The 13,584-nt window shown below is 39.0% G+C and overlaps 1 protein-coding gene across 1 annotated transcript in view; it reads left to right on the top strand.

The window, feature by feature from the left end:
* ZNHIT6 (zinc finger HIT-type containing 6) overlaps positions 1-13,584 on the top strand; it is a 60,568-nt gene that overhangs the window by 1,332 nt on the left and 45,652 nt on the right. Inside the window, exons 4-6 of the mRNA XM_074961391.1 lie at positions 19-104; positions 2,623-2,726; positions 13,320-13,388. Coding sequence (XP_074817492.1) covers positions 19-104; positions 2,623-2,726; positions 13,320-13,388 — 259 coding nt within the window. The remainder of the gene's footprint in view (positions 1-18; positions 105-2,622; positions 2,727-13,319; positions 13,389-13,584) is intronic.

A 13,584-nucleotide genomic window follows, 5' to 3' on the forward strand; every position in this document is an offset into this window, starting at 1 on the left:
TGTTCCTTGTATATTCAGATTATCGTTTTCTGGAAGATGTAGGAAGGATGACTGATGGTGCTGCTCGAGATGTTTTGTTGCATAGACCAACAACCAATAAATTTGTGAGTTTCAAGTTACCTTTTTGGTCAGTTTAAAGTAGAAATGAGGCTGCTCCAAAATCCCGGATTAGAACATCTCCTGACATCCAAATTAAGGGTATCAAGATCCAAAATTTGACTGCTTATTTTCCTGTAATGGACTGAACAAACCTGAGATCTGTGTGCCCCTGAAGGATGTATCTTGTATTAGAAAAATGTCTTTAGCGGAAGTTACAAGGTTTTGAGCTTCACAGGGCTGTTCTTCCATTCTGGGGAAGGAAATCAGTGTTTCTGAGCTAAATACAAGTTGGGACAAATTAAGCATAAGGAGTTAACATGTTGTGGGAAACCCCTTAAAATATAGTAGCTAATTAAGGTTTAGCAGGCAGTTGAGTGTGTTGAAAGTTGTTGTAATGAGTCAAAAAACTAGTGTGTCTATTGAGTTCATGGTTTTAGAAGAGCCAAGAAGAGTTACGAAATTAAATTTCCAGGCTCACCTTTTGAAGATATTGTGCAAGTTCCTCTTGAGGACAAATACCGAGAGGTCAGATATGGAGTGATCGTTTTATGAAAAGTGTTTGTCCACAGGTGATACGTTTTTGTCCTTTATGATTTTTCTTTGTGAGTTCATTTGAAAGTGTAGTGATTGTCTGGTTTCACCCACATAGTTGTTGGGGCATTTGATGCACTGGATGAGGTAAACCACATGTTGTGATAGGCATGTGTAGGACCTAGGGATCTTGAAAGCTGTATTGGGGCAGGTATCGATTATTGTAGCAGTGGAAATATGTCTGCATGTTTTGCATCTGTTCAGGCAGGGTCTGATGCTGCTTTGAGTTGGTGTGTCCGGGTCTGTGGGGAGCTTGTTTCTGGTGGTGAGCTTGTCAAGGTTGGAAGGTTGTTCTTAAGGCCAGAAGAGGGGATTAGGAAAGACTTCTATCAGCATGTGGTGCCCATCAAATATGGGTTGTAATTATTTGACGATACCCCATTTGGGCTTTAGTGTAGAGCAGTAGGTGACAAGTAGGGGCTTGCAGTCAGTGAGGGGTGTTTTTTCTGTATTGAAGTCGGTTCTCCTGGGGTGTTTGGGTGATCCTTTCCATGATGCAATCTACTTCTCTGGTGGAGTGTCCTTGTTTAGTGAAGGAGGCTTTAAGTCCATTAAGGTGTATAGCCTGGATTTTCTCTTTGGAGGTGGTATCTGAGTACCTGGCTGAAGGTAGCAGATTTTTTGGTATGTCTGGGATGGTTACTGGATCTGTGGAGGTAAGTGTGGTGATGTGTGGGTTTCATGTGTACAGTAATTTGTAAGGTTTCATTGTTGAAGTTAGTCATGGTGTCCAGGAAGCTGATGCTGCTGTGGAAGTGTCCGACAGAGAGTGTAATAGATCGATGGTGGTTGTTGAAGTGGTGGAAGTCTATGAAGGAGTTTACGTCTTCTGTCCAGAGGATAAAAATATCATTGATGTATCTCAGATATATTGGTATATTGGTTTTGTGGTGCATTTTTCCAGAAATTCTTCCTCAAGGTGGCCCATGAAGAGGTTGGTGTATAGGGGAGCTATCTTAGGATCCATGGCTGTTCCTACAGTTTGGACAAAGTGTCTGTTGTTAAATGTGAAGTTGTCGTGGGTAAGGATGAAATGGATGCATTTGGCAATGTGCATAGGGTGGATTTTCAAACGTACGTTATCTTGTAGGTATTTGAGGCAGGCAGCAATGCTGTTGTGGTGAGGGATGTTGATGTAGAGGTAGGTGATATCCATGGTGGTAAGGATGGTGGTCTGGGGGAGGTTGTTAATGTTGCGGAATTTCTGATGGAAGTCGGTAGTGCCTTGGAGCATAGTTAAGTGTTGTTGTTTTAGCAGGCTTTACCATTACAGAATACTGATCTAATGGTGCTTCTGCCATGCCATGTCAACGTTATTACCCCTGTGCATTGCAGAGCATACTTCTGTGGGTTTTCTCTGCACTGGCCAGTTGATTCATGACTGTGTGGATATACTAATTATTCAGCCTTCATCTCGGGGAAACTGTGTGTGCACCAACTGCAGTAGTGGAGTGAATTTGGGGGAAATTTCACCTCTATACCTCACGGATACAGGCTTTGTACTTGATTTTGTGCACAGAAAGGTGTTTAGGGCCCTTTGAATTTAAAAAATCATAAGAGGTCAGTCACTAATTCTGTAGCTGTGTTGGATTCCAACCCTCTCGTACTGTTTGAATTCTACTTATAACATACGTTTTATGTTTCATTGGGACTCCTTGTGCTCACCATGGGAAAACTTTGTTAATCTTTAAGAATAAGCTTGGAAACTCTTGAAAATATCTAAGTATCTTTTTTTTAACTGAGAACTTTTGTTTAAAAAAAGAGAAAAAAGTTTACAACTGTGGACAGTTCTACATTATGCGTCTTCTTAAATGCTTGAAAGGTACTTTGGTTCCAGGACTACTCTTTTGGCCTCAATTTTTAGACTTGCAGGACAGAAGTAATAAATGTTTCCATGTTTGAATATGCTTTGGCTTTTGTTTTCTGTGTTAGATAAATTATTTGAAAAACCGAGCTCGAAAGCACAATATTCACTTGAAAACTTTACCCATTGGGTTTACGAAAAGGAGAGAGAATTCAACCACCTTCAACAAGAAGTAAGTTTCTAATTAGTATGGGGTTTGGGGACAAGTGGGCAAAACCTTAATTTAAGTATTACTGAAAGAATAGCTGGTGAATAGCTCTTGTGTAAGATTTCAAGGCCTGATAGTGTTTTTCATGACAGAATCACATTAGACAGTGAACAAAACTCATGAAATATCTTTGGAAACATATTCAGATGGAAATTTGTACTAAATTCTTCTACAGCCCTCTAGTACTCAGCTCACTTAATAATTCAGCTTTTTCAGAGAAGATTTATTATACCCCAAATTTCAGTTGGGGTTCTTCTGTTGTGCTCGGGCTGATGTTTCCTATTATCATAAAGTAGTCATAATTGGAAATCCAAGCACTGAAGTCAGCAACGTGGCAACATACTATCCATTGCTGGTGCTAGTCAATTAAATGTTATCTTTACTGAACAATGGTATTCACAAAGAGAGTGAGAGAGATTCTTCCTTCTTCATAAATTAATTTGGGCTTTTACTTGCATGCATGTCTGTGATGGGGGACAAATGGGATTTTTTTAATGCTTTTACCAAAATGATTTTCAATTCATATTTCCTTGCTAAGGACTTTTAACTCTTAGTCCCTAGATGAGTTCTGTATCTGTCATTCTTCTATTAATTGGGATTACCAAAGTACTTGCTGATCAGATACTCTTGACTTTTTCTTTTTCTTTGATTGGGAGGGTGGGTACATCTGCTTAAAATGAAAAGACTTGCTGAAAATGTCTCATGGAGGGGAAAGGATGTGGATTTAAGTCTGGGTTATTCATGAAGCAAACATTTCCCAATATAAATAAAGTTTATATTCCTTGTATAGTACTGTGTCATAATACAAAAATGTAGTAACTTGGTGAAGAGTGCTTCTGTGTGAACTACAGGGACAGGTCCAAAGTTAATATGAGGGCTCATTGAAATTTAAATATTTGATTGTGCTGTTGGGGGGAAAAAACAGTAAAGACTTCGAGAGCATCAGATAATAGCCACTTGGGGCAGGCTTTTTCTTTGATGGCTTCTCTTTGGGCTTTTTTTTTTTTCTTCCCCCTGCTTATTATTGGTTTTGGTCACAAGTTCTGCTTCTAGATTTTTTTTTTCTATTCAGTTAATGCCATTTACCACTAGTTATCCAGTAACAATGAATGGATGAGAACTTGACAATATTTTAGTGACTAAACCACTAGGTGTCCCTCTTGTAATGGTTTAGCAAGTAAGTTTGCATGCATAAATAAATAAATAAAAACTAGCATAATTTCTTCTGTTTTGAAACAAAACCAGTTTTTCTCATTGGTGGAGAAACCTTATTCTTAGCAGAACATAATGCATAAAAGACTTTCTGAAATGTTAGTTTTCTGCTTTACATACGTTAAAGCATAGGGTCTGACTGGCAGGGAAAATCCACAGGAAGCGTTCAAGAAAAGGAAGTGTGAGGTTTTTCCCATTAAAATTTCTCATGAATTCTTACATTGATGAGGATTCTTGGCTTCCTCAGAACAGCCCACAAGGCAACCTGCAAATACTGTAGATCTCTGCATCAATGGCTAAGAGTTGTGGGGGGCACAACTACAAAAAAGTTCTCCTCACTGGTAAGTCCTGTACACAAGACAGCCACACACTGACAGATAATTGTTGCTGTTATGTAGTGTGGCTTTTAAACTCCTTCTGTTCACAAAAGTACTTTCACATATGGAAACACACAGCTGAGCACTGGGAATTAATTTATCTCTGCATTGAATTACATATGTCTATGTTTATATATTTATATTTACCTTTATTGAATAGAGGCCCATTTTAAGATCTAGCAGGATTGGTGTGTTATTTTTAGGTAAATAGTTAAGCATGGAACTATTTCAGGAGCAGCCAGAAAGAAATAAGACCATGGCTTTTTTTTTTTTTTTTTGGTCATAGTGGAGAACAATTTTTATTTTGAATTGTTGTTCGTTCTTAGACACATTCTGGTGTCATCAAGTGGAACAGCAACATCATTCTTTACGAAAGTAGACACCTGCTTTCTGCAAATATTTTTCCAGGCACTGAGAATGATACACATTTTGTGGATGAGTATGAGAGGGAGGTATTAAATACAAATTTTACATGGTAAAGTGCAGTTTTGCCTCCACTGTAGGGGAGGGGAAGGGTGTGGGGGGGAAGTGTTGCAGATACTGCAAAATGCCTGTCCTAGCTGTATTGGAACAGGTGTCATCACTTATCAAGGCTGAGAAGTCTGCCTTTTCTCTTAAGTTGATCTTTTCTTTTCATTTACCTTTAAAACTAGTTATAGCATATGAGTCAGAAAATAGGGTCCAATCAAAGTTGTGACAAAATGATATTTGGACTGCCTTCTGATGAAGAAAGTTGTGTCTAAGAGATGCTGGGGGAAAACAAGTTGTTACTGGGAGCCACCTGCATCTCTTTGTGTGTCCCGCTGTGGTCCATGTTTTTTTGCAAATCAATGGTAAACCTTGAAATCTGCAGTATCTGTCAAAATGAGACATCCCAATTTTTCAAATAATGTAAAGGCTTAGAGCATCCTCTTTATTTTCATGTATGGAAGAAATGCATGTTCTCATTGACAACTGTTCACAAAAAGTTAAGAGAGATTATATACAAACTCTCGTCTCTTTGATTTCATACAAACATTTAGAAAATGGAGCCATAACTTTAGAGCTTGGCGATAATATTAAATAGGTGATGCTTAGGATATTGGAAATGACTTTGAAGTAGTACTTCTTGCCCCTCATCTGCTGTGTCCAAAAAACAAACAAACCATTTGTAATCAATTAAACTTCAGTTTGGCCTTTGAAATGAGAGAAACAGACATGCACATTCAGTGTAGATCAAATATTTACTGGAAATCATGGCTAGAGAAATTATCCACATTTAGGAAATCAGATTTTATAACTCTTATTGTCTAACACCCCTAATAAGATTATACTAATCCTGAGATATACTTCTGGAGAAACTTAAGTACATGAAAATCTCTTCACTTCTTAACTGCTTTAAAATAATGAACAGAAGCCATATCTCAATGCTAAGGTTTAGACTACTCAGAAATGCAAAGGTATTTTGAATTAAATCTACCCTATCAGGGCTCAAGTATCAGGGGATAGCCGTGTTAGACTGTATCCACAAAAACAACAAGGAGTCCGGTGGCACCTTAGAGACTAACAGATTTATTTGGGCATAAGCTTTCGTGGGTAAAGAACCCACTTCTTCAGATGCAACTAACAGGGCTCTTAAGCCTAAATCTAGAAGTACAGTTGCATTTTTTTGCTTGCTGTCTGGGATTCATTGCAATCAATGGTGCCGGAAAAATTTTTGTAGTAGGGGTGCTAAAAGTGTAAACCATGTATTTGGGTTGCTATTACTACTTCAGGCCTTCATCCCTAGTTCCAGTACCTATGATCACAATGTGACACTTTCTCTGCCTACAAGCATGAAGAAGGCCAGGTAGCATTACATGAATGCTACTCACTAATGATCAGAGAGGCTGATTCCTGTGCATTTCAATAATTTGATAGTCTCATGAAAATGGAGGGATGACATACAAACATGAGGAAAGGCTACATCCCAGCTCAGCTCTTGGCTGGCTGTCTATCCCTGAAGTGTGATAGAAACCTAAATGTGTTAGTTCTCATGCAGGGAAGCTGATGGGCATTTTTGTTTCCTGTCAAAAAATCAAAAGAGAGGACAAAACACATTTTTAAAGAAGGTTAAATTTTGGACTAGTCAACCTTGGCGAAGTCTTTCAGTTTCCACAGAACCCTTAATTCAAACCCAGTGTGCTTGAATATTACAGCACATATGGTTAGTAAGATCTCCTGCTGTTCTGAGGCCTCCTGGGAGAAGACCATATGTGTTACAAAGGAAATGTTTTTCAATCAGTTTCTTGGTGGATAGTCTTGCTTTACAGTTTACTACAATTGTTTTAAATAGAAGTAACCCAACTTTATTGTTCGTCCATCACATCTCAGCTGGGAATTAGTTTAGCTGAGCTTCAGCAACGTGTGGGTCCCCTCTGCTGTTTAATGTCACTAGCACAGTAGGTATGGTGGCACTAGCGACAGTGTATTTTCGTGAAAGCTTCAAACTATTATTCATTTATTTTTATTGAGGGGCTTTTGGGTTTCACAAGAGAATCCAGTGACTTAATTGGACTGGATCTGTGTTGCCTAAAGCAGTTTAAGGCAATATTATCAAAAAGAGTAAACATTTAATCCCCTTATACTTAAATTAAACTGCTGCACTGTGGGTGATATGAGCCACTAAAGTAGCAAATCAGGGTGAAAGAGCGACTGGTACTTCATTAAACTTCCCCATTTCTTCCCTCTCCCCTTTTTGTTGATACGGTGTAACCTGTGTATAGCAGATGCTATTGTATTTGTGAACATGCAGATGCCCTGATCTAAGGTACTTCCACATATTCTTTCCAATAACTTCATAAGGCATCTGTTATTCAATAGAATAAAATCCCCAATGAGTCATTCTGTCTTTCACAGGGTTTCACTTTAAGTGGAAGTTGCTGTAGTCACAATTGCAATTGGTACATTACAATGCACTGAACAATTTGGGACTTTGTCTACTTTCATATATATATATATATAAGTGGTGTCTTCTGTATCTGAGTTCATTGTAAGCAGATTCCAATGTACATTGTTTGTTTGAGATTTTTGATGATTAAAGTTAGGAGTTTCCTGTTAGCAAATTAGGATGTGAATAATGCTAGCTAGGACAGTTATTAATACAATTACTAATAAAACAAGCTGATTCTTGCATTAATCAAGGCTAGCGTCTAGGACTGAGTTTGTATAAAAGCTAAAAGAACAGTCAGATGAAAAATTGTATACATGATACATTTCATAAAAGTACCTTGAGAATTAATGAACTAAACCCCTCAAGTTTATAATTTTAACTGAGAAACCTGAAGCATAACTATCAAAATACTTTAATATAAACACTTTTAATAATGTTCTCTCCTGTCTCTGAGAAATAATTTCCAGTATCCTTACATCTGACTTGTTTTTTTACGGTTTTGTGGAAAGTAGATGACAAATGTAAACAAATCAGTGTTGCATATACTGTAAACCTAGTACACTAGGCAAAATCTGAGATAAATAAGGAGAAAAGTACAATGCACAGTTCTACTCACTGGGCACGAGGAGCGAGAGCTTAATAAATTTACCAGCAGGACTTGTAAGTTCTTTGAACTAACAGGTCTGCACCTGACATATCTCTGAAAGGCAAAAAGGGTATTGTGGCTTCCCCCCTCCAGTGAACAGAAAAGTAGCTACAAGAGCTTTATGTAAACTTCTGAAATAGGGTTCACATAGAGGCAAAAAACAAGCATGGAAAATTTCAAACCCCAAAGTTGAATTTGAGAGTTAAGAGTATGTGAAAATAGGGTTAAAACAAACTGTTTTGCAACCTTAAATATCACACAGCCTAACAAGAGCCCATTATAATATTAAACTGATTGTAATAGTGGCTGTATTCGTATATATGTATAAATGCTTCTCTGCTGCTTTGCAGGATTACAAAAGGGGTTTTGTGAATAGGCACATGATAGGAGGTTATGGTGGCCGGTGAAACTCAGAGATACAGATTCTACACATTTTCATGAAATTCATAGAAATTTGTGTACCATCAAATATATTTTGCTTAGAGGGGAAGCGAAGTCCCAGACACATCTGGGGAGTGGATCAAAGAGCTGAGGTCTTAAAGTGTGTACACTTTCTTAGGTAGTAAGTAGCAGCTCACGCTGCATGTTTGACTTCTGATACTCTGTAGGAGCGTTTCTGATTCTTAAGATGGACTAAATGTGCAAAAAGTCAGTGATCTTTAGTCAGGGTGTGATGATTCTTTATAATTCAATAATTTTAGTTTGGTTCTTTTAGTATGTTGTTCAACCAGCCTTGAAAATAAAATCAATCTTATCTTACAGTATTTACTAATGTTAGAATCTGTAAATACAGTTTGTCTCTCATGCCTCCTCACGTTTATCTAGTTGAAGCTGCTTGATTTAAAGTAATTAAGATAATGTCCAGAATAGGTGGGAGTGGTCTCATGTGACTGCTTTCAAGGAGTGTATCCATAAAGGGATACAGAGCGTTGGAATTAGCTTTGGTAAATGTAAATATTAAAGCAAAGGCTAATTTGAGGGCAGGAAAATAGAGTTTAGTTTCTTTATTGAAAAGATCTATTGAATTAGGGTCATCCCAGCTTTTGTGAGGTATTTGAACAATTTCAAGTACTCTAATACTGTGGGCAAGTGGTTTTTGGATTGATCAACAGTAAATGTCTACTTCTTAATTTCAGATAAGCTAGAGATTCTTTAATAGAAAACAAAGCAAGGAAAGAGCAAAGGGCCTGATTCTCTTCTCATCGTTGTAAACCAATTACATTTGTGTAAGACAGGAGAACAAAACCCAAAACCTTTTGCCCTCCATCCCTTAAATATATACAGTTACTATACTTCTAAATCGCTGAGCTTCCTTTCAATGCTGCTTCTGCCTCTGCTGCACTTTCACTGTCGGGGTAGGGGGGATTGATTCTCTCCTTTAAATCCTGTTAAATCAGCTGAGTGGTGTGGCAGGTCAGCAGAGTGCAAGTGTGATGACTCTGATAAGGGTGAATCTGCTGCCGCTTTCTCCCTGCTTCTGTGGCAATTGGTGAAGGAAAAGGATCACAGAAATGAGGTGTCTGAGGGAAATGCTGTACAGAGTGCTGTTTATGACCACCGGGTGCTAGTAGAACCTTGAGGCCAGACTTACTGTGATATTTAAGTACCTAAAGATGCAGATAGGCTACAAATGCCAGAGCACATTAGGCACCTTAAATCTGTGCTTAGGCACTTTTGAAAATACCAGTAGTCACCTATCCTACTTCCTTAGGCGCCCAGATACCTATGAAAATCTGTCTCTTGGGGTCTAGAAGCTGCAGTGTCTACAGCACTTGCCTAAATCATGGTACACAGACCCACGCTACTAGGGATTGTTTCAGCAAAAAGATTGGAGACCACAGCAATCTAGACACTCTACAACAGCGTTTCTCAAATGTGGCCACCAGGGGCTTTTTCCTGTGGTGATGGTAGGGGGGAGGGGTGTGCAAGCAGCAGCTTTCCCCTGGGGTTGCCAGGAGGGGTTGGGCCCTGCCCCCCTCTGGAGCAACAAACACCAGAGAAGCAGGCAGCCAGTGTGAGTTCCCCATCGCCCTTGGCCCCTGCTGCCTCCCCACCTTCCCTTCCAAGGCTTAATTTGTCCTCCGGTTTGCCAGAGCTGAGTAACTTCTGCTGTGAAAAGTGATATTTTTGTTTAATATCACTTTTCACTGCCTCCTAGCTAGCTAACAAGTCTGCTGCTGTGAAGTGATATTGACAAACATACAAATATCACTTTTCACAGAAGCAGACTTACTAGCTAGCAAGTTTAAAAAAAAAAAAAAAAACCAACCCCCCCCCACACACACAACCAAAAAAGCAAAAGAAACAACAACAAAAACAGCATGCAAAGCATCTTATTTGTTTCTATTCAGTTTAAGTCTAGTAAATAATAGAGACAACTGTACTTTTTTTTTATTATTGAGTCTTCAAAAAAATCCCTACATAAATAAATTACTACATGTATTTGTGCATTTTTATTCATTTTCTCCAAAGTTAATTAACAATTTTAGGAAAAATTGTCACAGCAGCCATCAGCAAGAGTTGGTGGCCACACACTGAGGCCACCAAAAAATTGGTTGTGAGAACCCCTGCTCTGAGGAGGTGATGACTGTGCTGCTCATAGAGCTACCACCATTATCATATGGAAAGAAATGACAGTAACAATCGCTGTGTTCCTTGCCTATAGGAACAGTAGCTTGGTTTGCTTGTGGATTATTTGCTTGTATGTTTATGTGGGGAAATTAGGAAAAGCACAGTTGAAGAAATTACTTTATGTTGCAAATTTAAAAGGTTTTTGGCAGGGTAAGGGGGAGCAGATGTTTGTTCAGGAAGAACCAGTAGTTGTTAAAAAGCCTACAAATTTTAGAACCTAATTTGCATAAATATTTTTAAGTTTGATACATCTCATTTAGGAGAAGAGGTGCTTAGATTGCTATCCAATTCAGGTTCTGGGCCACCCTGCACAACAACTGTTACAGGACCCTGCTATCTTCTAAGGCCGTGAGTCTCCCTTCCTGCTCTCCCCTGCCCCCGCAGTGCAGCCCCCTCCTGTGCTGGCGGTGCGGCATGCTGAGACTGCAGGGGAGGGGGGACAGCAGGGGAGGAGCCAGGGGCTCAAGGGCCAGGCAGGATGGTCCCGCAGGCTGTAGTTTGCCCTCCTCTGCTCTACACACAGGTACTGGAGGAGGATGATTTCACCTCTGAGACCATTTTGCCCAAACTGAAAGGAAAAGAAAAAGCCAAGCCTCATTCTTAGGCCCTATTTTCAGAGCAAGAAATGAAATATGTCTTCTGAACACTACTACGACATACATGTACATCTTGTCAGTTGTGACTATCAGTCGTGATCCTGCAACTTGCCTTCCAGTTGACAACACCCCCACCTTTAGTCCCACAGCAAGTTTTAATTAAATACTGGAATAGTGCTTTGCACATGTACATGCCGTGTAAGTGCCCATCACAGACTGGATGACAGGAGATGGATCACATGATAATTGCCCTGTTATGTTCATTCCCTTTGAAGCACCTGGCATTGGCCTCTGTAGGAAGATAGGATACTGGGCAAGATGAACCATTTGTCTGACCCAGTATGGCCATTCTTATGTTCGTATATTCTAAGTGCTAAATATTAAAGAACAGCTGAGATGGGGATTGTGAGCTTGTTAATAGTCAGTTGAGTTGAAGCCCTTCTTCATTAGCATTGCAGTTTGCTGTACAATTGTTCAGTGATATTAATGTTGCTTTGAGTTTGCCAGCTCCAGAGGTGCTAAGAATTTTCTGACAGAATTTTTCATACGGCAGATTTAACATTCAAAACATGACTCTTCTTTCAAAAATTAATTTTAAATTAATGTTCGAGTTTGGAACTTGTAATAGTAAATACCATACCATTATACCAAACAGCAGGTCTTAAAATGTGAAGACAGGGCACATACTTTCAACTGTACCAACTTCTGATTACAGAAGCCACATAACTAGCCACTTTTTGTGTCCTCCTCCAACTCTTGTCTTTGCAACCTCTTTCCTCTCCCTGAGCTGGTCTGCTGTGACTCAGTCTCTCTTTAGAACACTCATACTTAAAGAAGCCTCTAAATATTAATCCTCCCTTTTAACAAACTTTAACAAGTGGTTCAGAGAAAGAGGATGGAAATGGAGAATTCACAAGACATTCTGTACAACTCCACTCAGTCATTTGCTGCTTGTGTACCCTATCATTCATCTATACGTTTATCTGTTTAGATTCTAAAATTTATGTAAGGTAAGGACCTGGTTTTCCCTCCTCTTAGAAAAGCATCCGACACTGTTTCTGTGCTATGTAAGTAATCTGAAATACTGTATGGACTGTAACCTTCCCCTAGAAATAACTAGGTTAAGAATAATTATTTATTTCAGCAAACAAACTTTGTAAGTCTCTCATCTAAAAGCAATAACATAGTTAATTGTACTTAGCAACCAATTTGTTGTCTATTGTTTTGCTACTGGATGCAAGTACATGCCTCTGTAGCCAGCTGGACCCAACTGTATAGTGTTTCAACTGTCTGATACCCAAATTAACTTCATTACAACAGCAGCACATTATTTTTAATCATAATTTTGTAAACCTTTGTAAACTTGATGGTTAGGCGTCCCAAGTCTTGGATAGCTGAAAAAAGTACCATCAAAAGTTCCTGAATTTCAGGGAATTGTCAGACCTCTGGAACTTTGTAAATGCTGCTTCAGTTTAACCTCACCTTAACTATATGTGCTGTGTGTAAAATTCTAAACTAGAAAGAGCAGCTGCATAATAATACCTAGCTCTTATATAGTGCTGTTCATCAGTAGATCTCAGAGGACTTTACAAAGATGGTCAGTGACTGTCTCCCCACTTTACAGATGAGGAAACTGTGGTGCAGAGAAGTGAAGAGATTTGCCCAAGGTCGGCTAGTGGTAGAACCAAGAGTAGAGCCCAGGTCTCCCAAGTCCCAGCCCAGGGCTGTCGGGAAGGTCTGACTGCCTCCCATAAAGAATGTGTCTCTTTGAACCATGTAGCAGTAGGTAATTTCTGCTTCCAAACACCTAATAAAAATTTGCTCTATAATTAACTATGTTGGCAAGAGAGGAAGGGAAGGGAAGGGGCTTCTGGTTAAGGAACTGGACAGGGACTCAGGAGATCTGGGTTCAGTTCCTGGATGTACCACAGCTTTCCTTTCTGACCTTCCTGTAGATTGCTTAATCCCTTGGTGCCTCAATTTCCCATATATTAATCTGGGAATAATAATAATACTTTTCTCCCACCCTGTGTTTATGTAGATGGTAACCTCTTTGGGGCAGCGACTGTCTCTTACTATTTACAGTACCCCATCTTGGTTGAGGTCTCAAGACCGTACCAGTACAAATAATGATGCAAATAATATCTCTGAGATATTAGTGTGTGTGTTTCTCTCTCTTTTTAGGGAGCAAAGGTTCTACTGGCATTTGAAGCTCATATTTCCTCACAGTCATGCTGAATACACAGTAAAAAGGTACCTGAGATTGTGAAAAGCAGATGTCTATAGTTAATGATAGCAAACTAGTTTTATAAGACTGTTTGGCTAGTTTCTTAGCCATCTTTTTGTATGTGGTAATAAGACTCAAGATAAAGATTTATTTTATTTTTTTGGTTGTTACATAGGGGACACTTCAAGTTAATTCACTTTTTTAAAATACTAGTTTTGTTTC

This window comes from Natator depressus, chromosome 8 (assembly GCF_965152275.1).
Source record: "Natator depressus isolate rNatDep1 chromosome 8, rNatDep2.hap1, whole genome shotgun sequence".
Lineage (NCBI taxonomy): Eukaryota > Metazoa > Chordata > Testudines > Cheloniidae > Natator > Natator depressus.